General features: G+C 45.9%; 1 protein-coding gene and 6 non-coding genes across 7 annotated transcripts in view; 4 read left to right on the top strand and 3 right to left on the bottom strand.

Moving 5' to 3' along the window:
* LOC119385905 (uncharacterized) overlaps nucleotides 1–22,484 on the bottom strand; it is a 55,817-nt gene extending 33,333 nt beyond the window's left edge. Inside the window, exon 1 of the mRNA XM_049414151.1 lies at nucleotides 22,255–22,484. Coding sequence (XP_049270108.1) covers nucleotides 22,255–22,395 — 141 coding nt within the window. The 5' untranslated portion in view covers nucleotides 22,396–22,484. The remainder of the gene's footprint in view (nucleotides 1–22,254) is intronic.
* On the top strand, nucleotides 6,297–6,368 carry Trnap-ugg (transfer RNA proline (anticodon UGG)). Its single transcript has one exon. It is a non-coding gene; the product is annotated as a tRNA-Pro (tRNA).
* Nucleotides 8,343–8,414, top strand: Trnap-ugg (transfer RNA proline (anticodon UGG)). The gene has a single exon. It is a non-coding gene; the product is annotated as a tRNA-Pro (tRNA).
* Nucleotides 14,680–14,751, top strand: Trnap-ugg (transfer RNA proline (anticodon UGG)). Its single transcript has one exon. It is a non-coding gene; the product is annotated as a tRNA-Pro (tRNA).
* On the bottom strand, nucleotides 16,679–16,750 carry Trnap-ugg (transfer RNA proline (anticodon UGG)). The gene has a single exon. It is a non-coding gene; the product is annotated as a tRNA-Pro (tRNA).
* On the top strand, nucleotides 19,981–20,052 carry Trnap-ugg (transfer RNA proline (anticodon UGG)). The gene has a single exon. It is a non-coding gene; the product is annotated as a tRNA-Pro (tRNA).
* Trnap-ugg (transfer RNA proline (anticodon UGG)) lies at nucleotides 20,797–20,868 on the bottom strand. Its single transcript has one exon. It is a non-coding gene; the product is annotated as a tRNA-Pro (tRNA).
* Nucleotides 22,485–24,973: the final 2,489 nt, after the last annotated feature.

Below are 24,973 nucleotides of genomic sequence, written 5' to 3'. Positions count from 1 at the left end.
TGGCGATGATAATGATTATGGTGATTATTGCTCACACAGCTAGAACATAATGTTCGAGGTACTGCTCAGAATCAAAGAAACCGTAAGCACGCTAAATCCCCTTAACTAGCAGACCCTCGACTCTGCCGCTAGTTCTTTTCGCTTTCTCGTAAGATTATAGTGTATTGTAGTGGTTTAGGCAGCTTCCAAAGCTGTAATCGCTTTTGTCGTTGACAGAACCATCAATGAATAGGAAGAAGGAGTGTATAAAGCGTGTAATTTGATTTTGTTCTCAGGAATACACTGTCGTAAATTGATCCTATTAGCGGGTGAATACTTTCCAGTTTTACTAAACGTCATGATACTTAACACTGTTCTCTCTCACATATTGTGCTTCCAGTCCTAACAATTAGCGTTTTAACCTCGTTTAAAATACAACCTAATAATAACAAAAATAAAACTCCTTTAGCAGCTGATTTTATAAACGATGCCTTGCAGAATTACCATAGAGAGGTTGGCCCCGCAAGTCTAAAGCCGTGAATAGAGCTTACGTAGAGACCACCGGAAACGTGACACTGATAGCTCGTATGCGCAAGTGGCTTCATTGCAAAAGAAGCGTTCTTAATGTCCACTACTTCAGGCCGTGTTCAGAAGCAGCTGCCTACAGGGTTAATTGCAGTAGGTCGGCCGGATCGCGCCCCCCGATGTAATGATACACAGTCTAAGGCAATTATTCTGTAGATCAATTAAAAAGAACTGGTTCCAAAGCAACAGCAACTGCACCGCTAAATTTCGAACAACCGAAAAATTAAAGTAGCAACCCAGGAGGCAAAGTTAGCCAATCAATTTATTCTTAACACGTAGCACGAACTGGTGAAGTGTGCATACAAGTTGTAGATCTAGTTCATCTGCATTTGCTATTGCTTAAGCATCTAACGCTCCACACTGAAACTTGAGTCATTGATCGCTTGTCTCATTAGAGATAACGCATCTACGCAAGGAAAAGAAAACAAATTTAAACTAAAGGAATTCTTATTAGCCCTTCTGTTGCGGGCGCTGCTATAACTCAACGCGATCAGTTCAGGCCGCCTTCTCTTCAGTAAGGAAATATGGCCCTCGCATGTGTGCGAGCACGTGGAAGTGTGCTGTTTGTAAGTAAATTAAATGTACTGAAAGACCAATCTAGGACTGCCTTTTTTTTGTCATTCCTACAGCCCATTGCCAGGTGTCAGTAAGTGCCTGGGGCAAGCTAGTTAGAAAAATACCCCCCCCCCCCTTTTTTTTTTCCGGGAGCGCTAATTGTCGCCCCGCTCTCCAAGCACGCACGAAGTCGACGCGGAGCATGTTTTCTCTTAACTCCCCTGCACCGCACAGGCGGTGATTTAGTTAGTGCGTAGTGAGTCAGTATCTAATGCTTGAGGCACCGGGTTCGATTCCTAGAGCTGCCGGGCACCCACCGTTTTTTCTAATGGGGAAGGAGCTGCCGCGGCCTGGTGCTTGCTGTTGTGAGTACCAGGGGCGTAGCCAGAAAATTTTTCGGAGTGTGGGTTTGTGTGTGTGCGTGGGGAGGGGGAGGGTTAACCATACTTCGTCTACGCTCGTGCCTGCGTGTATATATACTCATGAAAAATTGAAAAATTTTGAGGAAAGGAGGGGTTGAACACCTGCGCCTCCCCCTCCCCCCTGGGCACCCACCCCCGGCTACGCCAGTGGTGGGTAGCCATTTCTGGAGAGGGTGGCCTCTTTTTCTTCTGCTGTCTTCTTTCACCATCCTTCCCCCTTTCCCAACGACGCTGAACCATGATTTCTTATGGCTTTCAGTAATGAGCCTCTTTCCTGTCCTCCCACCACTACTCCTCCACAGCGTACCATCCGCGCGGCGCAACTGATCTTATCACACTTGGAAATTGTACTGACCGCCACGGCGACGCGGTCGACAAGCTTTTGCCTGGAATGCTCCTACAATTGCTACCTGAATGAAGTCCCCTGATCTGAAAGCTTGAACGGTTCGCACACCCACCCCCTTGCGCAGCAGCTTTGAAGAACACACAAACTACTCCCAGATGTTAAGCGCATCCACAGAAAGAATTAGAATGCTGCCTAATAAAATGTTGAGATACAGTGCGACGTGATGGGTCATGTTGAATGCATAGAATACGCAAATAACAAGGAAGGAGCAACAAAATATATAAAAAAAGTTCCTCTAACGAAACATTGGGATCATTAAATTAATTTAACAGTTTTAGAGTGGAACCTATGAGCATTGGCTCCCCGCAATCAGTACGGTTTTGTGGCACATTCCAGCGCTCACACTCTCATCTACACAACATAAATTTACACACATATATAGACCAGAACACAGAGAATTCCATGCGCATCGCCATATTTGCATCGCGCGTCGCGCCATCTATCGCACACGCGACGAAAAACAAGCGCGGGCTGCCACGCCAGCAGACGCTACACAGAGCAAACGTGAAACTCCCGAAACTCAGCCCGTCGGAAAGCGTGTTTCGCGTCTTTTCTAGCCTGGACATTTTCGCTGATTTTATTGGAACATCAAAAACATCTTGCTCATGCAAGTCCACAATGTATATAGTATGTGCTGAGTGGGCTGCGGAAGCAACCTCGTCAGATACGTACGCTGTTACATTTGTAAAAGAACGTTCTCACTGTGGTGCGCGTGAATCGTAATTGCAGTGCAGCTCGCGAAAGAGTGAAACGATGTTTTGTTGCGCCATATTACAAGTTGTGCACAAAGTTTTGTGGAATGTGATCATTTCAGCATGCATCGCGTAATAATTAAGTACGCTTTACGGGTAGTTTCGCGGAACGTAATTTTTGTTTCACGAGCGCTCTTACAATAATGCGTCTTGCTCACAAAAGCGTGCTGTCAGAGAGTATCGCCTGCAGTATCGTTCAGCAATCCCATTTGGAAGCTACCTGCGCGATTTATTCTTGTAACGATGATGCTTTACAAGCGAAACTGTGCTACTCTTAGTTGAGCCGGTTAGCTACACCTGCGACGTAAAGGGCACTGGCGCGAGTACTGTTTACTTACGTGCCTATATATGTATTATGTGCAGCTGGATGCCTCGTGTCCAAATAAATTTGGGGACATCAAACACTGCAATGAAAGCACGAAATTCTGACCAGCTGTTGAGGAGCACCGTGCCATTTATTACCTTTTGAAGACGAAATCTCTAAGGCGTGGATGCCATCAAATCACTAAAGCTTAATACTACGTTGAAAGTGGCAAAGCATGCTGATTGCTTGGGCTTGAAAGCACTACCTTGCACGAGACTTTCGTCAAAGGAAGCGCTCAAAGGTATGAAGTGCACCCCCACACAAAGCTCGCGCCTGCCTTCAACGCAGCTGCGTGTCACGCAAATTAGGTTCGCAAAATGAAATAGGTGGGCATCACACTGCAGAATATACGCAATTAGTGTACTTACTCGCGCATTTTCACTCGTTTTTGCTTGAATCACAGTTATCCACTCGCGGCGAAGCTGAAAACACCACACCGGCACTATTTCCGTGGCGCGTCGTAATCGTCGCAGACAACGCTAATATCCTCTTGTTGCGCTGCTTGTTTTGGCATCCAAAGACAACGCAGTAGTGCCCAGACGAGCTCTTACACGCTGAAGCAGCGTGAACGGGTACTTTTTCGCACTTTAAAGCCTCAGAACTGCAGCTTGCCCTGTTTACTTGATGCAGCCCGCGCGCGCCTCGGCAGCCCGGTCAGCCCGGCGTCTGGGTGCGAGAGTATCCGCTCGGCTCGCCAGCAGCCTGGGTGCGAGACAGGCGTGCTCTGGTGTATAGGGTGTCCCAACTATCACGCGGCACGATTTAAAAAAAGAGGAACGACTTTACGCGAAGCAAACCTAGTAGTACATTGTAGTGTCCGTTACTATTTTTTTCGTTAATGAGGTTGATTAATAACTCATAATTATGTTTCTAACTCGACGAGTGCTAAGCTAATTATCAAAATGTCATTGAGGCATATGTAGGTATGCTCAAATGACATCGAACTGCGCTATTTTCAACAACGTACTAATTACGTGCTCATTTTTTCCGGTTGATAAAGAAAGCCCGCGATATATGAAAAATAGCATGTGACTATGCTCCCGCCCGCAAAACCAAGCAGCACCCTCAAACAAGCTTACTGCAAGCAAAAGCTTTTCCTTTTGTCACTTGCGAGAGACAGCGTTCCGCACTTTGGCAAGGGTACAAGACGAGCGCCAGCAACATGCGTCGCATTTTTGCAGGGATTCCTTGCACTCGCTTGTACGCCACTATCATTATCCGTATCTCACGGCCGACTGTTCTTACCAATAACGCGGTCGAAGCACTGTTCAGATTATGACCGGCTCAAGACCAAAGTGGCGCATTTTGTGCAGATAGGGCGATCCATACATTTTTCTTGACTTGCTACCTCACAGTGAGCGAGGGCGCTGCTTCCTGATGCGCGCTGCAGTCTAGTCACGTGTCGATCAAGTGCCAATGGCTGACGCTGACTGTTCGAAAACGGCGTTCGTAACACCAGACGGATTGTACGAATTCACTGTAATGCCATTCGGTCTCTGCAACGCGCCCGCGACCTTTGAACGCATGATGGACGGCATCCTGCGCGGCCTGAAGTGGCGCATTTGTCTCTGCTATCTTGATGACATTGTCGTCTTTTCCCCAGATTTTTCGACTCATCTGCACCGTTTACATCAAGTTTTGACCTGTCTCCAGAATGCTGGCCTCCAGCTTAACTTGAAAAAGTGCGAGTTTGCGGCTCGAAAACTGACTATATTAGGCCACGTTGTCTCCAAAGAAGGCATTCTCCCCGATCCTGCTAAACTCCGGGCTGTATCCGATTTCCCAAAGCTCACTACCCTGAAAGCACTACGCAGCTTTATTGGCCTATGCCCATATTTTCGACGCTTCGTTCGCAATTTTGCTAATGTCATCGCACCCCTGAATGCACTTCTCCACGGCGACAATGAACTGTCTACCTGGTCGGAAGCCTGTGATCACGCGTTTACGACTCTTCGCCGCCTGCTTACATTTCCGCCAATCTTGCGCCACTTCGATCACAGCGCACGGACAGAAATTCACACTGATGTACACCGTGCACTGATGCCAGTGGTGTTGGCCTTGGTGCTGTGCTCGCACAACGTAAGGACGCCAACACAGAATACGTGGTCGCCTATGCCAGTCGTGCGCTCACGAAACCTGAGACCAATTACTCTATCACAGATAAAGAGTGCTTGGCTATCATATGGGCTCTTCAGAAATTTCGCCCCTATCTTTACGGTCGCCCTTTTGACGTCGTAACGGACCACCACGCTCTTTGCTAGTTGTCGAACCTGAAGGACCCGTCAGGCCGCCTCGCTCGTTGGGCTCTCCGAATCCAGGACTACGACATCCGCGTCGTCTATCGCTCTGGCCGCCGACACTCTGACGCTGACGCCCTTTCTCGTTTTCCCTCATCTCAGACGACAGCACTTCTACTCGCGATCATGATATGTCGCCGCTTGACATCCTGGACATGGCCTCAGAACAACGAAACGACCCATGGATCGCCACCATCTTGAACTTTTTGTCAAGCCCTCCGACAGCGTCGGCACCTCGCGCACTGCGACGCCAGGCACAGCATTTCGCTATCCGCGATGGATTTTTATACCGCCGCAACTACCACAACGACGGCCGCACATGGTTACTAGTCGTACCCCGCACCTCCACCACTTGTTACGGGGGGTTTATTGAGGATTCTACGAGAGCGACGATCGTAGCAGCAGCGCGCAGGGCGTAGCCAGAGAGCGAATTGTCGGTGTGTGCCAGCCGATGGTGATGGGTCTTCATGCTTGCCGATCTTCTTCCTCACACTATCGCCAATTCATTTAGTAAGCTTGTACAAATGGCGCGGCCCACGTGCATCTATACACAACAAACATCCTAAGTCAAAACGTTAAAGGTTGTGCATATGCCTGCCGCAGCTTTTCACAAAGCGGCTTCGTATAGGCTATCGACCCTGGTTTATAAGAGCGCAAACTGAGGATTTGGAATACGTAGTTTTCTTTTAGGTTTTTACAGTGTTCGTGTCGTAAGTAGCGGCATCGCAGTTTTATTTTAGAAACTAGCCACGGCCGTTACTCGGACATCTTCATGCAGGCGTGTGCGGCCTTAAGCACTTCAAACGGCACAGCCGGTGCGCTCTATGAATACAAAAGGAGTCCCGCTGCGCGGCATCTTCAGAGCGGTGTTATAACCAGAAGCGAGACAATTTTGTATGCACGTAGCCTCGCTCAGCTGCGACTCCTCACGTGAATGGCCCGTTGGTCTAGGGGTATGATTCTCGCTTTGGGTGCGAGAGGTCCCGGGTTCAAATCCCGGACGGGCCCTCCTCTTTTTTCCTTTTCTTTTTTATTCAGTGACCTCATGCAAATGAGGCCAATGTGTCCTGCAGCGCTCGCGAAAGAGATCTGTGATCGATATTCTTTCTTTGAGACCACTTCCAGCTAAAATAGCTCTAGATTTTTTTTTTGTCACATTGCGAAACCACCAAACCTGAGTGCCTTTCACCCACGGTGCCTTTAGCTTCATACAACAACCTGCCCACGCGCGCTGCCCCGTTTCTCGCGCTCGTCTCTCGCTTGAAAGGTTTCGTTTGCTTTCGCTAAGCCTTTCGTCCGTATGCCTTAATGGATATGTTGCCGGGCGCCGATGCAGAGGCGCAATGTGCTTCTATTCTAGGCTTTAACGTAGTATAGTTCACGTTAGTCCTATAATGGCAAGCGTGCGTCGTCTGTGTTACCTGTACGGCGCTAGTCTAGTGAGGTGGCGTCAGTCATTCACTGAGAAGCAGGCTCCATTTAATGGGCGTGCTTAGGCACTTACATTAAGAACATGGCTAGCGCGTAACGCAAGCACAGATTACAGCATGCGTGGGCAGTCCATGCAAGCATATATATCTCCTTGACGAAAGGAATATTATGAATATTATAAATGATCGTGGCTTACGTGTAGCATATTGTAAAGATGAATGCAAATAGCGTTCGTTATGATACCAAAGCATCCATACTAGTTGCACAGGCGGCTCGTTATTTCAAAAAAAAAACAAACGAAGCTTTGAGTATATCTCCGCAAGTTCTAAAACCAGTGAAAATTTATTTAAATAGTGGCGCAAGGTAAACGCTGCGCCAACAGCGGGTTTGGATGGGGTTCAATACAGATTAAGCTAGATACTTATAGTACCATTTATCTCCCCCGTTATGCCACAGCGAGTAAAGCATTGTGCTTGCCAGTATGCTATGCAGTGATACGCGAATATCTTAGTGGCACCTACATTTCAGGTCTGAAGAATCATTACGAGAAATTCACATTGAGGAAGCCATGGCATAGCAACAAATTGAGAGCAGCAGCTATGCAAAGTCACTGCACACAAACTACTTAGCCTGCTAAAGAATGCACAAATATATGCTTGTTAGTGCGTCATGTGACGGTTGATGACCTCATTGTGCAGTGTTCCCGTCAGGATACGGTTACCCCAACGTGTCGCGGTTTTGTAACAAGTACTCTCGAGTGCCCTAATGCCACTCCACGGAACGTGTGACATCGTCCGCCCATATATGCACTGCGCTAACTGTACATAGCCTAATGAGACACTTCAGCCCTCATCTTCACCCTTCGTCTAAGTAAATTTCACTATTTAGGTGCATTATAAGACGATGCTGCAATAAAGGCAAGTCATACCTGCGGTTACATGAACACTGGAGCAAAGAACTACCCTCAAGTTAAGCGTCATTTTTAAAAAGCTTGATGAATATATATTTGGGTTCATAGCATTTCAGCCAGGCTGCAAATGAGACACCCACCATCTTACCTAATAATTAGTGGTCGTACCTAATTTATACATATTGATATATTGAATGAGAGGCAGCTCTAAATACTCAGCACGTAAAAGAATTCTTCACGATTGCCTTACAATGAATGTTTTATCTATTTGCGGTTGATTTGTTTGATTTCGGACCTAACATAAGTGCCCCATATACTAAACACTAACAAACAGATTCTTTTTAACGCCAGCTATTAAACCAAACGCCTCACGTCCTGAGTGAACGATGTATGTACAACGTCAAGGTGGTTCTTTCATGCGCGCGAACAATCCTGCACGCATCGTGAATAACGCATGAACCGCCTAAGGTAGAGTTGGAGTGCTTCCAGCTACTTCACGTGACCTCTTGTGCAGGCAGCAAATGATCCTGAAGAGACACGCGGAAAGCATGTTTGAAAGTGTATAGCCCAGCGCTCAGTCCTCACACTCAGCCAACGTCCGCAGAATATAATGAGTTGCGTTACATCCGCAGACCGTCTGTGGCCCGTTGGTCTAGGGGTATGATTCTCGCTTTGGGTGCGAGAGGTCCCGGGTTCAAATCCCGGACGGGCCCAAGCGTGAATTCTTTTTTTCTACGCGTCTCTTTTTTCTAATGACGAACGTCAGTGCAAGTAGAATTGCCGTCAAGCAAAACAAAGGGCTAAAACTGAAAAAAAATATCGAAGTATAATTTAAACTGAACACGGCAGGTGCGTCTTCAGCTGATCCGACGATTATTGGCGGTGAGAACACACCGAGGCGCCGTCTGCCGGAATCTCTCTCTGACGTGTAAAACAACATCATGTGGCACCGACTGCACGAAGTGTTCGACGTCTTCAGTGATTAAGCTGCGAAAGGACCTAGAGTGTTTGCCAACAAAGGTTTTTAGCGAGCCAAGGTGCGGTCATCGTCGCGTCATGCACTTTTGACGGAGCGCGTGCGCGCGGCGCCATGGATGCCGAACGTGAAGAGGCACTCTGGTAAAAGGTGAGTTATAAAAAAGGTGTTATGAAAAAGGTAAAAGGTGTTATGAAATTCACCTAGTAAGCTGTAACTCGAAGCATTCTCGCATCTCCGTCCATTTATGTTCACCGAGGCCAGCGCGACTGCGCGCACCTGTCTCTTCCTTTTGCGCGGAAGGTGCGCGGCCGAGAGGTAGCGTTTCGATCTGCGTGGACTGCCGCGTGCGATTCACGGCAACACCTCGCCCTAGTTTTCAGCGTGTAATCAAATGGCCGAGTGCAAACGATGCTTTGACATTGGTTATTAAGTTCGCGTGACCTTTCATGAAGGTAGCCATGAGCACTTTTTTCCGCAGTAATATTACTGTTCATAAAACCTTGGTTTGCGCGGCTTGCCACTTTCACCTGAATTATTGCCGGACGATTATTTGCAACAGACATATTTTAATAAGCGGAACTTCAACCGCGCATATTTTTGTCTCCTTAATCCACGCTTCGCTTCCGCTACTTGTGCTTCTCTGCGCGGGATGTATTTATTATATGATACCATACGAGCATGTCTCAATCCGTGTGCATCGCTTGCTCGACTATTAATTACAATTACCGTATCTCGTTTTCAGTGACTCTGCCGGTCTGTGGCATCAACCAATTCGTGGACGAGAAGCTCAGCACATCATGGCTGCTAACAGAAGGAAAGGCAGTTTATGAGGCCGACCACATTGGAATATGATACGCAAAAGAACGGCATCAGGTCAAAATCACCCTCGCCGCTCTTGTGCTGCAAACAGCCGGAGTAAGCGTTCCAGCCTGACGTGAAAAAACGTGGTAAATTGCTATCTGTACAGTCGGGGGAAGTCCCACGTCGTACTCACCGAACGTTTTAGCTCCAACGCAGTACACAAAATCTTCGCGAAAGTGCTTGCTACACACGCGATAATGAATGGTGGGTTGCTTCCCCATTCTCAAATTTATCAACAGTGCATATTGCTGCTTTTTGGTTTTGGGGTATGCATGGAAACTCACACCAGGCTCGGTCGAATACTTTCGCCACTGCGCCACTGAGCAATAAGCCACACTGAAGTAAAAAACAGAACTTCAACCTCGGGGATGAGATGCACCTTTGGCGTGGCTTCGTCACGTGATGTCGTTTAACACGTCATAGCGATAGCAGTGCCCGTCTCTCCTGTGGTGGCCCTCGATGCCAATAGTAGGCTTATACAGTAGAACCCCGCTGTTACGTTCCTCACTGCTGCGTTTTCCCGGCTGTTACGTCGTTTTCCGCCGGTCCCGGCATAGCTCCCATAGGATACAATGTATTGGGAACCCCGCTGTTACGTTGTAACTGTCGGACCGTTCCCGTATGATACGTCGCGAAGTGCGCCCGGAGCCGACCGAGTGACTACCAAAGAGAGCGGCCATGGTGCATTTTCACGCAGCTTGGCCTCGTTTGACCGTAATATTAGCCGCATGAGAGGCGCAAGCAACAGAATCTTTCAATTGATGCAAACAAAAGCATGGCCTTCGAGATTCAAATTGCAAACATGGCGTCTATGACGTAACTGCTCGCGAAAGCAAGGCCTTCAAGATTGGCATTTACTATTGACAAAAGCATAGCCTCTGAGATTTGCATTGCACAAACATGGCGTGTATGACGTAATTGCTTGCGAAAGCAAGGCCTTCCAGATTGGCATTCACTTCTGCCATCGCGTTGGCGTAGACTCATCATCATCGTTATTTGTCGGAGAACGGGAGGAGTTCGAGCTGGTTGGAGCTCGCATGGTCGTGCGTGCAGTTCGCGGTCGGACTCGCCGCGCCGGTCGTGATTGCGTGTGCTTAGTTCTTTCATACCTACAGCTGTTGGTGTTAAAAAAATCACATACGTTGATTACATTTCTGTGGATAAGGCCGTCCTAAGCTCCGCGTTTCTATCCATCGACTAGATCGCGGCTGAGCGCGCCAATTTTCGTGCTGCTCGTAAGAATTGAAATAAAATTCTGTACCACTAAATATTTTGCCGTTCTTCCTGTTTTTCGGCTCTTACGTTTCCCGTCTCCTACGTTTATTTCCTACGGTCCCTTCAAAAACGTATCAGCGGGGTTCTACTGTAATACAACGGAACGAATGGTATAGCGGTTGACACTTAGAATTCAGTTGCTGGCAGTTTGACTAGCAACTGCGACAGTCTGAAGGCAGAAAAGAAAGACAAGGTACATATTTTGCCTTTGTTGTCGCCTTTTTCTTTGCTTTTTTTGTTTTTTCATAAATCATCGTCTCCTTTCCTAGCAAGCATAAGTAACATCCTCTAAAAAAAGGAGTCTCAGACAACCGCTCGCGGTACTGCACCATAATTACGGCACTGCTGAAACAGCATTTTAGGCTCATGGAGTTTCCTGCATATAGCGTTTGGTTGAGACAACATCGCGAAAATATCGCCTGAGCTAAGGCTTTCTAGCTGCTTGATTTCATCTATCCAGTATTACAGCTTCATAAGCTTTTTCTCTGTGAATGAAAAAACAAAAAGCGCCTAACAAACATTTTCCTCACCGCACGTTTGTCTATATGCGACGTGCGAATTTCTGCCGAGCACGGTAGAAAGTGGCGTATCTTTGTAGATGAAATGAACGCATCCTTAAAGTTATTGCAAAAGTGAAAAGAAAAAAAGAACGTGATATTGTAAGTAGCGAAACGGGACATAGCGCTTTGTTGGGAACGTGCCGCAGGTGATGCGCGTGCATGCCTGCCATCCACAAAGTCCTTCCTTTAGAGACGATGACAACGCCTCGGTAACAACGTTTCGTGGTACAAAAGAAACCGACCGTATCGTTCCTGGTAGAGTGCGAATGGTGCATACAAAGGAATTTTGAGACAGCTCCGACGAGTCAGTGTTGACAATATATCCAACACACATACGTCCACGAGCGCACATAGACAGCTGCCTGCGACATAAGAGGTGACAGGGTATTGAAGTGCGGCGTCGCATTCTTTTCTTTTTTTTTTTGTCCAATGCACCAGGTTTCTAGAGAAAGTGTTCTTGCACAAAACGGCAAGAACTACAATGGATGACTGAAGAGCACGTGTGGGGTGCTTTTTTTTCTTTTTTAGCCACGTGGAACGGACATTTAAGAAAAGCTGTAACACTTGCGGCAGTGGTACACACTAAGAAAAAAGAGAGTCAAAAGAGGGTCATGGAACCGTGACTCTCTTCGGGTGTCCATCTGACCCCTTTTGGAAGGTACAGGCAGAGAAAAAGAGTTCGCATTTGGGAAGGAGTCACTGGACCCTCCTGAAGCGCGTTTCGACTGGCTTCGGTATGCCGTATACGCCATACATATCGCACGCTCGCCCTTTGGTGCCGTTGTGGCGCCTTGCTCGGCGACGCAGACGGGGTTGGCGCCGGGGTGGCGCGCCGCTCTCCTCTCTCAGTCGTCTCAGTCATCTCAGTCTCCTGGTCTATTTGGAATGCATTGCGTGGTTGCGTTTGTTGCGCGTCTTCGGTGGTGTTGACGCCGGCTCCGTGCACGAAGTGACGCTTGGAGGGCGGAATATTCATGGAGCTGCGGACACCGACAACGGGCGCCAGTTAACGGTGAGTGTACAGCTTTCGTAGGTACTAATTATACAGCTTTAGCTGGGCGTCTGCAGCAGCTCTGCGGAATCTGCCAGCCATTTCCAACAGTAGCCTGTATCCGCGGGGCTGTTGCGGATGCCCAACTAAAGCTGTCAGTTAACGAGTTGCCACCGTTATGCGCGTTGCTGTACAAGCTCCCATAAAGTGAGCGATGCAAACAATAATCGAGGGTCATTTCTTGCTGATCGCACGTCGTGTCTGCACTACTGAAGGTGCAAGATGTCGTTTTGAGATGCACTTTAGTCTACTTCATAATAACATTTCCATCGACCTTGAGTGTGCAGCGTGCTTCCACGCGTGGGAACGTGAAAAAAAAAAAAAGCCTGTGTACAGAACGCTCAGACGCACTATATGTAATGGTTTTTGTTGGCTGAAAGACGGTAGTTTGAGGTGCAGATATTGTACGGTGGCTACCAGAATGTATGCGGTAGTCATTCAAGTTGGACACGCCTCGCCGGTAAAGTGAAAAAGCGCCGGCGTGCACTCTTTTCCCTCGTTTCTGTTTGCTGTTTTCGAGGTTTGCATACACTGCGATGACGTTGGGCGCTCTAACAGAATCGAGTGAGTGTACGTGATTGTGGGAGTTAATGTGCGCTAATTCTAGCATATGACATGTCTGATCTCGACGTAGACGGCGTACGCACGCGCTGGGTGTCGTTCGGGCCCTCATAGTCGCATCTGTTTATCTGAGTATTTAAGGATGGGTTACGTTTGTAAAACACGCGGTCAATAACCCCTCACGGCATGCCCCTGGCTGCCGGAGGATGTGCTTTGTTGTTTTGTTGTTAGCCTTTATTATGTCCGTGTGAACCACTTATTGTGTTGGTTTTGCAAACCTTTACTGCAATTTCATTTTCTCATCATAATATCACGTTCTGCTTTTCAGATACCGTTTTTCATGGTGCTCACGCTGGACAGTAGCGACAACCTAGCAAGCCACAAGTCTGATGCCTCAAGCCGTCACCACTTTTTGATTTATTCTTAATCACAAGGAATAAATATGGAAACATGATGACGATTTCTGCTGTTCATTTAGCACCATATGACACTGTGCACATCACAGTCACACATTTTAGCTGGCTATACTCATAGAAGCATGTCAATGAGCAATACCCAAACTTCTTAATTGGAAATCACAGACCATCTTTTCGCGCTTTCTATATAACTTTGCTGGAAAATATGTGTTGTTTTGACGAGTTTTATTAAAGTAATGCTAAAACTGAACTATTCTTTTTTTACAGTCGCTGGGCAGAACGGCAAGTATTATTGGACTTGCTTAAAATGAATACTCCACTATTTTCAACAGTAGTCGCGCAAAAGTAGAGCAAGGATCAAATGAGTAGCTTAAAATACTTGTGGAGTCGCTTGATGCTTCGGTGTGGGTCCCTTGACCCCCCTAGGAGCGTTACCGGCAAGAGTCGTCTGACTCCCTATAAGTGGTAACGTGATCCTCCCGATGAGAGTCTTTGTACTCTTCCTAGAGGGTCAGGGGACTCTTCTAGAGCGAGCCGACGCTTACCCACCAAGAGAGTCACCATGACTATTTAAAGAGAGTCCTATACGTGGCAAGTCAGAACTCTCCGAAAAGAGTCACGCATACTCTTTTTTTTTCTTAGAGTGCAGAACGACTGTCAACAACATGAAATGAAGATAACACTCTGACTCAAACAAATCAATAGCCGCAGACATCTCCCGTATTGCGGGTAGCCATGTTTTTCAAATCAAATAAACCTGCATGAATCCGGATGCATAAGCTTTCTTTTCTTCTTTTTTTTTTCGATTGTCTCGCATAATGGCACCTGTTAGAAAACACCTTGCGTACACCACCTATTATACTAGAATACGCCACGAAGCCCCGACAGAAGCACGTTTTACTCATTGACATTAAACACTCGCCAATACTGATGTGTTTTTTCATGTGCCGGTAAACTCAGAGAAGCGTCTCATCGCTGCAAGCACTAAAGTTGTATCCAGGATGGCTGCAGTGAGTATTTATTTGCTTCTGAATCACCGTGAGGCGTGCAGAGTTATTGTGCGACGCGATTTCACAAAAGTTAGCGGACTCGTATAGTTCAAGTGTTTAAATGAGTCAATAGTATTTATCAATAGCGAGCTGAGCGGACGACGCTTCCTACGAAGAAGAGTGAATCTGCCCAGAATACACGATTGAGCAAAACAACGCAGTTTGCCTCAGAAACCGGTCCATAAGTAAAACGTTCGCATTCGATGGCGCGTGCGGTGAAAAGGGAGGCCCGTTGCTCTAGGGGTATGATTCTCGCTTTGGGTGCGAGAGGTCCCGGGTTCAAATCCCGGACGGGCCCACTTCATGTTTTATTTTATTTTTTCTTTTAAGTGGTACAGTTTCGTTTTGCAGTGATGAAGTCTAAAGGCCAAACCCCATATACGCGAAAATGCACACGACAGCGACGAGCGACGCGACGTAGATTGTCTTCGCGCAAGCAGTCGCTTGGATGGGCAAACCCCATTCACGCGACGGCTTCAGCGAGCGATCTCCACTGTTGCTGGCATGAGGGCGTTTACTCGTGCCAAAAGTGGCCCGTAGTCAGCGGTATGCAATGTAAAATACGATGTTTTGTTGCTTAAAGGTACATAAAATGTTTATCATTGTCTTGCAGCATTTTTTTCGATCCCATCACTGCTGCTACGTGCCGCCAAGCCGCGTCACAGACGGCGCGGGACTTCTAGTTCCCGTCCCTGAGGGCACGTTCGCGTTCAACAACGTCAACGTTGCGCTCGTCGCCGTTGGCCATGTTGATGAACGTTGTTGTTGATGCGCGTCGATAAGAAAGCGGCGACAATCAGCAGTACGTCACTGATGCATCTTGTTCCGGTGTTTTGCTATTGGCTGCTTGAGCACAGCACTTCCGGGCGACGAGCGACGGATTCCAAATCTGAAAAACCGAGCGATCGCTCGAAATCGACCACGCGACACGTCGCGCGAACGGCTCGTTTCGTCGCTCGTATCATCGCTCGTCGCTGTCGCGTGCATTTTCGCGCATATGGGGTTGGGCTTAATCTGACTTCTGCTCAAGCTTTAGAGTTCTCGCCACCGCGTTTTGAAAAGGAGGCGAATATGGAAATGCAATAAAAAAAAATTACCTTAGAAGCATGTGTGAAGGCTATTCCGCAAACTACTTAGAAATTCTAGGAAAACCTTGCTGAACAAGTAGGGCCCAAAGCCGGGCAAATTCATTCATGTCCTACCGTAAAGAGCAGTGCAGACATAAGGATAAGCGCTGGTTTGCATGTTGATCAAATGTCCGTGCAGTTCCCTTGGATGAGCCTCAATTTTATTCGATAAGTTCTCTTAGCATATTAAGTTGTCGAACTCTGGAGTTTATTATGAGCTACAAAACCCTATGGAATGAAGAAGTATATTGCAAGAGACATGCTGTGAGAGTTGTGTTGTGGCCTTTGTTTCTTGTCTTTTGTTGCGGCCACCCATAAATAAAAGATGGACGAATTATTGGCACTTCGCTATTCTGAATCATACATTTTTACTTTTGTTTTTTTACATCCACAGGATACAGGAAAATAAAAAGATCGATCATCATCTGCGATATTTACTACAAGTGTTGTACCTTGCCAGTTGAAAGCAGCTTAGCGAGAGGTAATCTGAGTATCGCCAAGACATTTGACAAACTCTAGGCTTAATGTAGAAATTATTTCAACGCAAGTCTGAAGACTTGGTCGAAAGTGACTAAGGTATTTCATTCATTCATTCATTCATTCATTCATTCATTCATTCATTCATTCATTCATTCATTCATTCATTCATTCATTCATTCATTTGTGCTACTGCGGTGATCACACAGTGCGTCTAGAAGCGTAAGCTGCCTTCAGGGATGTCGATAGTCTCACAAAGAACTTTGCGCAGCTATTCAACACTCTAGTACCCTTTTTAATATCATCAGTCATCACCATAAATATTTTTATTTAACCACTAGGACACCGAAAATATAATGCTGCATGTTTCGTCTTTTCCTAGCACAAAGATTCTATTGTTCGTGCAGAGACGCTCCATGCAGTACAAATAAATGATACAATTGCATGTAAGAAAATCGCGTGGCAGGTATATAGAATAGAAAGCTGAGACAATGCTTCTAATGCCCACAAGTATTGTCCTTTTTAAATCATTACCGACGCGCATGCAGCGCGAAATTGTGATTTTACAATCGACAATACGCCTAATTCTCCATCATAAAAAAAGAATGAAAAAAAAAATACGGGCCCGTCCGGGATTTGAACCCGGGACCTCTCGCACCCAAAGCGAGAATCATACCCCTAGACCAACGGGCCACTTGCAGGAGAAGCTCCCCAGCTGTTCATATGTCGCCTCTTGCATCGGCCGAACCGGTTCACTTATGCCGTCGTGACCTACATAGGCGGAACGCCACGCACATCGTCGGATTCTCCGGAGCGCGTAAGGCTCGTCGCCAGCCCGATAGACGCGCCGGCAGTCATCTCGGCACGTCTTACGCAATAGTAGAAAGAAGCCTGAAGGTTGGATCCGGGTATTGCATTTCATGTGGTGGCATAGCACCTAAGAAATTTTACAGCTCATTTAATGGACGTGGGTTCGAATCCCGCCCGGCATTTCAATGGGGGCAGAATGCAAGAACACCCGTGGCTACTTATCTACCGTGGTAATAGGGTCTTGTCGGTATGCCACTGAAATGAAAGGTCTTGAATAGAGCAAGCAGGTTTTCTTTTTATTTGCATTTTTCGTAACCTTTACCGACACGTAGTTTTACATTTATGTGCACGTTGAATAACCTCTGGCAGTGCGAATTATTCCGGATTTTGCCACTCAACGACGTGCCTTATATTCATATTATGGTTTCGGCTTCTAAAACCCCAGAACTTATTTTTTTTATCTGTGTGATATACCTCTGGTTAGTGAAATGAATCTGTGATAGTGAATAAATTCTCATGCTTTTTTGCAGTGGTGTGCATGCCACGCACCATTGTGCTTAGCAGCTCAACATCTTCGAACACTGGCTGCGCCACCACGGCAGTGTGATGAATGACTTAAGAAACCTGATTGTCATTATTTATAACTGAATCTTTCTGGAATTAGTCACGTGAAGTAACAATGCCTGAAAGGCTGCACCTCTCAGGCGATCTTCAGTCGAGGTATCGTTGACAGCTTGCCTTTCGCGCGTTTTTTTTTTTTTTTTTGCTTTTAAACCTTTTACACGCAAGTGTGAAGGATTAAATGCATTAGTACGCAAATCTCTTTGCAGGGCAGTGGTGAAAATAAAGATGCCAGCTCTCGTTCAGACGACTGTAACTATCGTTGCATTCAAAATATCGAAAATTTGATCGCATTCTAATCTGCACTTTTGCAAGGCAACCAATCATGTTACACTGTTTAAATGAATCGCACGAATGTGCACGAAATGGGGGAAATAGTTTCTCAGTGAATAACGAGTGTGAGCATTTATAGCTATATCGGACATCTATATTTTAACAACAATATATTTCCTCTACTGACACTTGCGGCAAGTATTTAAATTGAATTCTTCCTTTAAACAATCTTAAAGCATCATACTAGATAATAATGGTGCACACGTTCCCCTTAAACGAACCAAGAAACACGTGTCATCATCAAATTGCCACTATTATCTTTATTAGATCCTCAATAATTGACCTATTTTCTTTTTAACCTCTCAGCTCAATCACCTTATAGCTTAAAAAAAAAAGAAAAGCTCATAAGAAAAAAGGTCGTTTTGCACTAGTGGCGCCAAGCCTGAAGGAAGAGAGGAGGTGGGTGGCCTTTCTTGTTTCTCTTTATTTTTTTTCTTTCTTTCTTCTCTTTCTCTCTGTTTCTTGTATCTATGTTTTGTACCTGTTGTTTTCTATTTCTTTCTTTATGTTTCTTTCTCTCTCCACCTATTTCTTTCTCTTTCTCGATCTTTCTATCTTTAATTCTCTTTCTTCCCTTCCTTTCTCTTTCTGTGTTGCTCTCTGTTTTTCTATCTCTTTTTCATGTCTGTTTCTTTCTCCCTTTTTCTATGTCTTCCTCTGTCTTTATAGCTTTTTATGTCTTTATTCCCTTTATTTCTCTGTATTTTTCTCTCCCTCTTTCTTTCTATCGCTTACTTTCACCGTCTCTCTTTCTTTCTCTTTTTCTTTCTCTCTCTCTCTCTCTCTCTCTTTCACGTGTTCAACATGCTCCACTTCGCCGAGCAGAGTTTTCGTTTAACGTTCACCCCTGCTGTACTCAGTAGTAGGACTTGCCCAATTCCTGTGGCGCATATCCACCCAGCTGTGGTTTTCTGCGGACACCAAGGTTTTTTACGGCCGGCTTAAACAGCACCGCTGTTCAGACAACTAGGCACGCACGGCGATATTTCTCAAACACCAAATGAGCGCGTCCGTCAGCACGACGTGTCGTGAAAGACATTTCTATTCACCACAGGCCACATATTTGGCGTTGCTTAAAACATTCCACGGGTTATGGAAAACGCCCATGAAGTTGTTTATGGTCTTCTCGTTTATATCAGACTTACGTAACGCTTACGTAATGTTAAGCTTACTTAAAGTAGTGCGAGAACCAGCATAATACTATCGACGTAGAAACGTCGTCAAACTGTGCCGTGGGTCTCCGACTCTCATGGTACAGTTGGTTGAAACAGTTCACGTTACATCAATTCGGACAGCAAAAAGACAAACAGTGGTAATCTACTGAAGTAGTGTCCCTCAATTTCTCTAAAGAAACAGTTCCCCAAAATTCTTTTGAGACACGGCGCCACTCGCAGCAAGTAGGCTCTTCATCAATACTTCTGTCTGGTGTGTGTGACGCACTAACGGCCGAAAATTGAATTTATCAGCCATTTTTAGAGCGGCTGCCCTTGGCCTACAGAGTTCTATTGACATTTCCGATCCCGGGGCGAAGTATCGACGTTTAGCGTCCGTGGGGCGACCGATCTTCCCGGTACAACAAAAAGAAGGTCGCCAGTATATGGAGTTATGCTTTAGTCTATAATGAATTTGCTCTTGTCTTTTCAACCAATCTTTTTACGCGCGGGCTGTCCACCAAGTTCGTAAGTAAAGAAAATGCATGGAGAACAAAGTAGGTAGTTGAATGCCGATATCCTATAACTGGCTGTCTCCAACTGTTAGGCTTGTGCGGTGTTACGTACTTGCGGTGACAGTATTAAATCACTTCTGTATTGATGGGCTTAACTATTTTTCAACACTTCACTGGCGCGTGTTAGTTTTCATTTTTTTTTACAGGGTAGTTGCTGTTCGCGCACACTGCATCACTGATCCTCCCTAGCCTGTACTACCCACAGCTTGCTTTTCTCTTTCTTTCTCTATTTCTCTTTCGCTTACCAAATGCGCAGATTTACACAGCCAATCAAGTAGCAAGCATATCCGCAACGGAACGCGTTCGTCATGTTAACGACTGTGCCTACATTCAAGGCTTTCTGCTTAAATGGGTCATATGAGCGCACTAAACCGGTCGGAAAATGTGAAAAGGTGTGTGTATAGGAACATATAAGGAACGTAACACCGTGAGCGGCCCGTTGGTCTAGGGGTATGATTCTCGCTTTGGGTGCGAGAGGTCCCGGGTTCAAATCCCGGACGGGCCCACTCTTTTTTTTTTCTTTCTCTTTTTCGTGTTTCGCCGGGCATTCTATAAAGAAAAGAGCTCTGAGATACGAAGCGGAAACGCACGGCAAGTCGAGAATTAGTGGTGGTAAACACCCAGTGAGCCTGCCTGAGTGAATAGAAGGTAATCAGTGCGTGATTAGTGTAGAAGAACCTGCAGCATTCGATTTCATTGCAATGAGGTATCGCGTGCCTGGCTGCGCTAATGACTTTATGGTAATAGTTGCAGGATAAGAACTCAATGTTATACCACCTGCATATGTGTTCACACCATCCAGAAAAACTAGACTGCCAACATATCTTGACACTTACTGTTATTTGTTGACGCTATCCACTTATCGCAAAATGCTAACCGACACGTCGACTTCACTTGTATGAAACCAGCTAGTGTTTCAAATGCAGGATTGTTGGTATGACATCATTTAACAATTGTCTAGCGCATTAAGCGGGGGACACAGGCAAGGCGCATAAACATGCACACATGTGTGCTAAAGTGACTTGCTTGTGTCTCCGTTTATGTGCGCTATATGATTCACATATATGGATTTGATCCTTCTCATAAAGCATTCGCCCCAGTCTGCTTCTTGGAAGCCCTTGGAGGTACTAGTACTAACAAGATGCATCATATGCAAATTTATTAACGAAGGTGATATTCACGTTAAAAAAAGCGCCCACTGGGCGTTGTTCGTCAATATTTTAAGATGAAATTGCTAAAAAAAAAACACGGGCCTGTCCGGGATTTGAACCCGGGACCTCTCGCACCCAAAGCGAGAATCATACCCCTAGACCAACAGGCCGCCGTTATCTGCGTGCCCTGAAAGACGACGACCGCATCGAGGACTATGGCTTTCAGAAGTGTACACGGAAGCACGTCTCGGTCTTTTACAAAGCGCCGCCCGTTGTTGAAATCATATGCCTTCTCCTTTTTAGCAGCGCGTGCCTTGACTTAGGAGCATTCTGGCGTGCGTCGTTCCGCTCGTATCCCAACTACTTGCGCCAAGTCCACTTAACTTGTGAAATTTCCTTGCTCAACTTGTGCGCTTTTGCGCATTTTTTCCTGCTTTATTTTTATTACAAAACTTGTGCATTTATGCAAGAAAGAAGGAACAGTCGGATCACGTTTCTGCAAGGTCGCAGAAAAAGCTGGAGCTTTTTCACTAAACTTGCAGAAGTTGCCATGCCTAAACTTTTCAATCTATAAACGAAGACATTTCCTGTGTACTGCAATATCTTCACGTGTACATATATATATATATATATACGTCAGCGCGGCGTTGCATGTGGGAGCCGCCATATTTCCGGTATCACTGGTACACACTATGTTTGGCTATATATATATATATATATATATATATATATATATATATATATATATATATATATATATATATATATATATATATATATATATATATATATATATATATATATATATAAGAGTCGCACGGCACCGTATGCATTCGACTAAGACGTCTCCAAAGCAAAAGCCATCTTTTTTTTATACTCCTCCTTCTCAGTCAATATTATTGGTCCTTCCACTCCAACCCCAAAGCTTCCTGGACCTCTTCCGGTGTTGCACATCCTCGAGGATCGGCCCACCTTGACAAGGCGACGACGTCATGACGACACCACTAATTTCGGCGATATGTGACGTCATGATGACGTCATCATAGCGTCATCTGTGATCACATGACGTTTTGTAACATTTGTGCTTACGCCGACGCCACCAACACCGATGGTCGCTTTTCGCGCTTCGTGAGGCGTCTAAGGCTTTCGTCTTAATGAAAGGGTGTTACTAGAGATAACTGAGCATCGCTCTCTCGTGATTGAAATGAATGATAGTACCTCAACGACTCGAGCAGGCATTCACTAGACTTTAACTTCTCTGCAGACAGTCACATTACTGGCGTTTTTGTATGCCTTTCTCAATCTGTTACCGGTGCGCAATTTCTTAGCTTTCTAAAAAGGGCCCGTATAAGAAACCCAGTCGTCATGTGCCGTAGTTTCCGTTTGCACTGTCGTAACTTGTGTGAGCGTTGTTAATCAGTCAAGCGTGCGCACAGGCTTCGCCTAATTCTTTCTCCCCGAAGATAACACGGTTGAGAGCTTGACTTTGGCGCATTATCGAGACATCTTATGATTACTCCCATGGTGATAGCAAAATAGATAGACGTAAAGCTCACCAGAAAGAAGAGACGTAGCTTGGGCACCGACGACTCGAGTTGGGCGAACGTGCTGACCACGTAGAAGATTCCGTGACCTCTGCAATGTGCCGTGCGATGAAAATGGCCAATGGCTTCAGCGAATCCTCGAGATGCAATCATGTGGGGTTCGTCGACGTATTCCGAAGGAAACCCGGCGAGAAATGCTGTTTTGTGGTAATATTTCCAAGCGCCGACGTAGTATTCGAGTATTCCTTGAAAACGAAAAAAAAAAAGTAATAATGCAATGAGCTGCACACGCCAACACATCGCGTGCTTCTATATGCCAAATTTGCGTTAAGATAAAAAGCGTTGCTGTGCATTTCGTACCACTTGCAGACATTGAGTTGGAATGGTTGCCTTGTCATAATAAGTTATCATGTCCTACGCGCGAAAACCATGATATAATAATAAGGCACACCGTATAGGGGGCTCATTTTTTAATCTTGACCACCTGGGGTTTTTTAACTTGTACTTAACGTGACACTATATAAAGCCTTAATTAACTGGTGAAGGATGGTGACTCTCGGATGAAATTCCCGGGAGACTGATTCAATCGACGCTAGTCGATTGAATCAGTCTTTTAATGGTGACGTTATCTGAGAACAAGTCGGGTAAGGAAGGCAGCTTTTCTTACACACCGATATAAAGCGCCTCCGCAATCCCCAGAACTGTATATCCTGACAAAAAAAAGTGTCCAGACGTTTTTAGGAAGCTTTCAAATCGCATTAGCAAACCATCGCATCCCAGAAAAGTAGCAGCAGAGGAAGAACAAACAATGAAATCACCGGCTCGCTCTGCGTTTCTGACTCTGTGACCGAGTTACGTAGACTTTTAGGTTAAAGCGTTGTTTCGGACGGTTCGCGTTCTTCTTTTATTGGTGCTATTACTTGTGAATGTCACATATGCCTCAGGAACGAGAACACATAGATGTCCAAGCCCTCTGTCTTCTTTCGGTGCTTTTTTAAACGTGTTCGTTCAATGCATTACATTTATATTTTGTCCTTGAGTTCCGTCACTCCGCCAACAGATACGACACAGAATTTCCATTATCTTCTAGTTTCGAAATGCGGGCTGCGGCTAGCCTCTGGCTACAAACATTAAACTTTCGTTGTAGCAAACAGAAGAGTCGAGACCCGGACGAGGAACGTTATTTTCCACTTCCACCTTATTCGTCCTCCGTTAGTGCGTATAGCGCGCCGCCGTGCCATTATCGCTCTTCAGACAACAGCGTGCAGCATGCATATGGTGTGTTATATGCACGGCTGCTTAGAAGTTAAAGCTGGGATGCTGCCCTGATTCCGATCGAACTGACTGATCACAGGGTCACGATGTATTCGCTGGGCTTCGTCATCCTTGGAGCCAATTGTAATGCTTGTCTCTGGAGTCCCAAAACCCTTCAATCCCATCACGCGCACGCGCTGTCGAGGCCCTAAGGGCATGACGGCGAGAGCACGCCTCGAGTGTACGTATAATTACTATCTCAATGAAAATTGATTAGACAACTCCATCATTTGAGAGCGATTAGAGTGGTTAGTGAATATTAGACAGAACTAACATCAATGCACCCATAACTGGTCGGCATTGGCCAGTGCTGCTAGGCAACATTTGTGCTCGTAGGCTAGTATACGAGTAAGCACGGTATCTACTAAAGTTGAATTCCGTCAGATACTATCGCCGACATCTTGGATGTCATGACAACTCGTTACAAAAGTGACTGCAGCAGGCCCAGTTAGTAGCTGGCCCTTCGAGAACAGATGCTTCTCGTGGATTCTGCGCTTTCGTATCGCGATTGTTTTGCTAGCACGTAACACTGCAAGCTTAGTACTCGAACTTCGACTTTCTTGCGATACTACCCACAAGGAAAATATGGCGCCATCATTTAGGAGAGTTTTCTAGTGGGCTCTGTGCTGTCATAGAAACGACGGTATACTTATAGTGCATATAACATGTTGATTTTCGAGGCTTGCGTTGGCATATGTTTGAGCGATGCTTTGCTTTAAACACTAATATGGCTGCCCAAATAAAGCTTTGCTTAACTAAACTTGGTCAAACCTCAGTGCAACTAAAACGCACACTGCAGATACAGAAACCTGTCAGGATTACATCTTCCAATAAGGATTACTCATGTGCAATGAAAAATCAAACAATAATATGCAAGATCAGGCCATAAATATTGCATGACGAGAGCACGGCACTGAAGGCTGCAATGGTGGCCTTGTCGTCAGGATAAAAAATAACAAAAAAGGCATCACTGCTGCTTCGAGTGCGGCACGCAACACGGTTGCTATATTAACGCGATAGCGTTAAAGAGCTCGTATCGCAAAAATTCCGCCGTCGGCGTCGCCACCGTTGGTTGTGAGCGAAAAATCATCATCTTGTCCGTGACCGGAAGATCGAAAAAGCTGCAAATAAAATAACAAAAATGGGTCCGAGTGAGAATCGAACCCAGGCCGTCTGCGTGGCAAGCAGGTGTTCTACCACACAGCCACGCCTCTGCTTGGAGCTGCACCGAAAGTAACTTTCATGCTTCCCAAAAATACGCGTCCTGTATACAGGTGTCACAGTACGAGATGTAATATGGCAGTAATATTGCGTGGTACAAGCGTACATTGCCATTGGGCGTCACACCACGTCAATATCATAACGACTTGATGGTTTAAAGACAGCCACCCATTACAAAAGGCACACACATTACTGC

The sequence above is a fragment of the Rhipicephalus sanguineus genome, chromosome 3 (genome assembly GCF_013339695.2).
Source record: "Rhipicephalus sanguineus isolate Rsan-2018 chromosome 3, BIME_Rsan_1.4, whole genome shotgun sequence".
Taxonomy (NCBI): Eukaryota; Metazoa; Arthropoda; class Arachnida; order Ixodida; family Ixodidae; genus Rhipicephalus; species Rhipicephalus sanguineus.
This window is presented reverse-complemented; position numbering and strand designations above follow the sequence as displayed.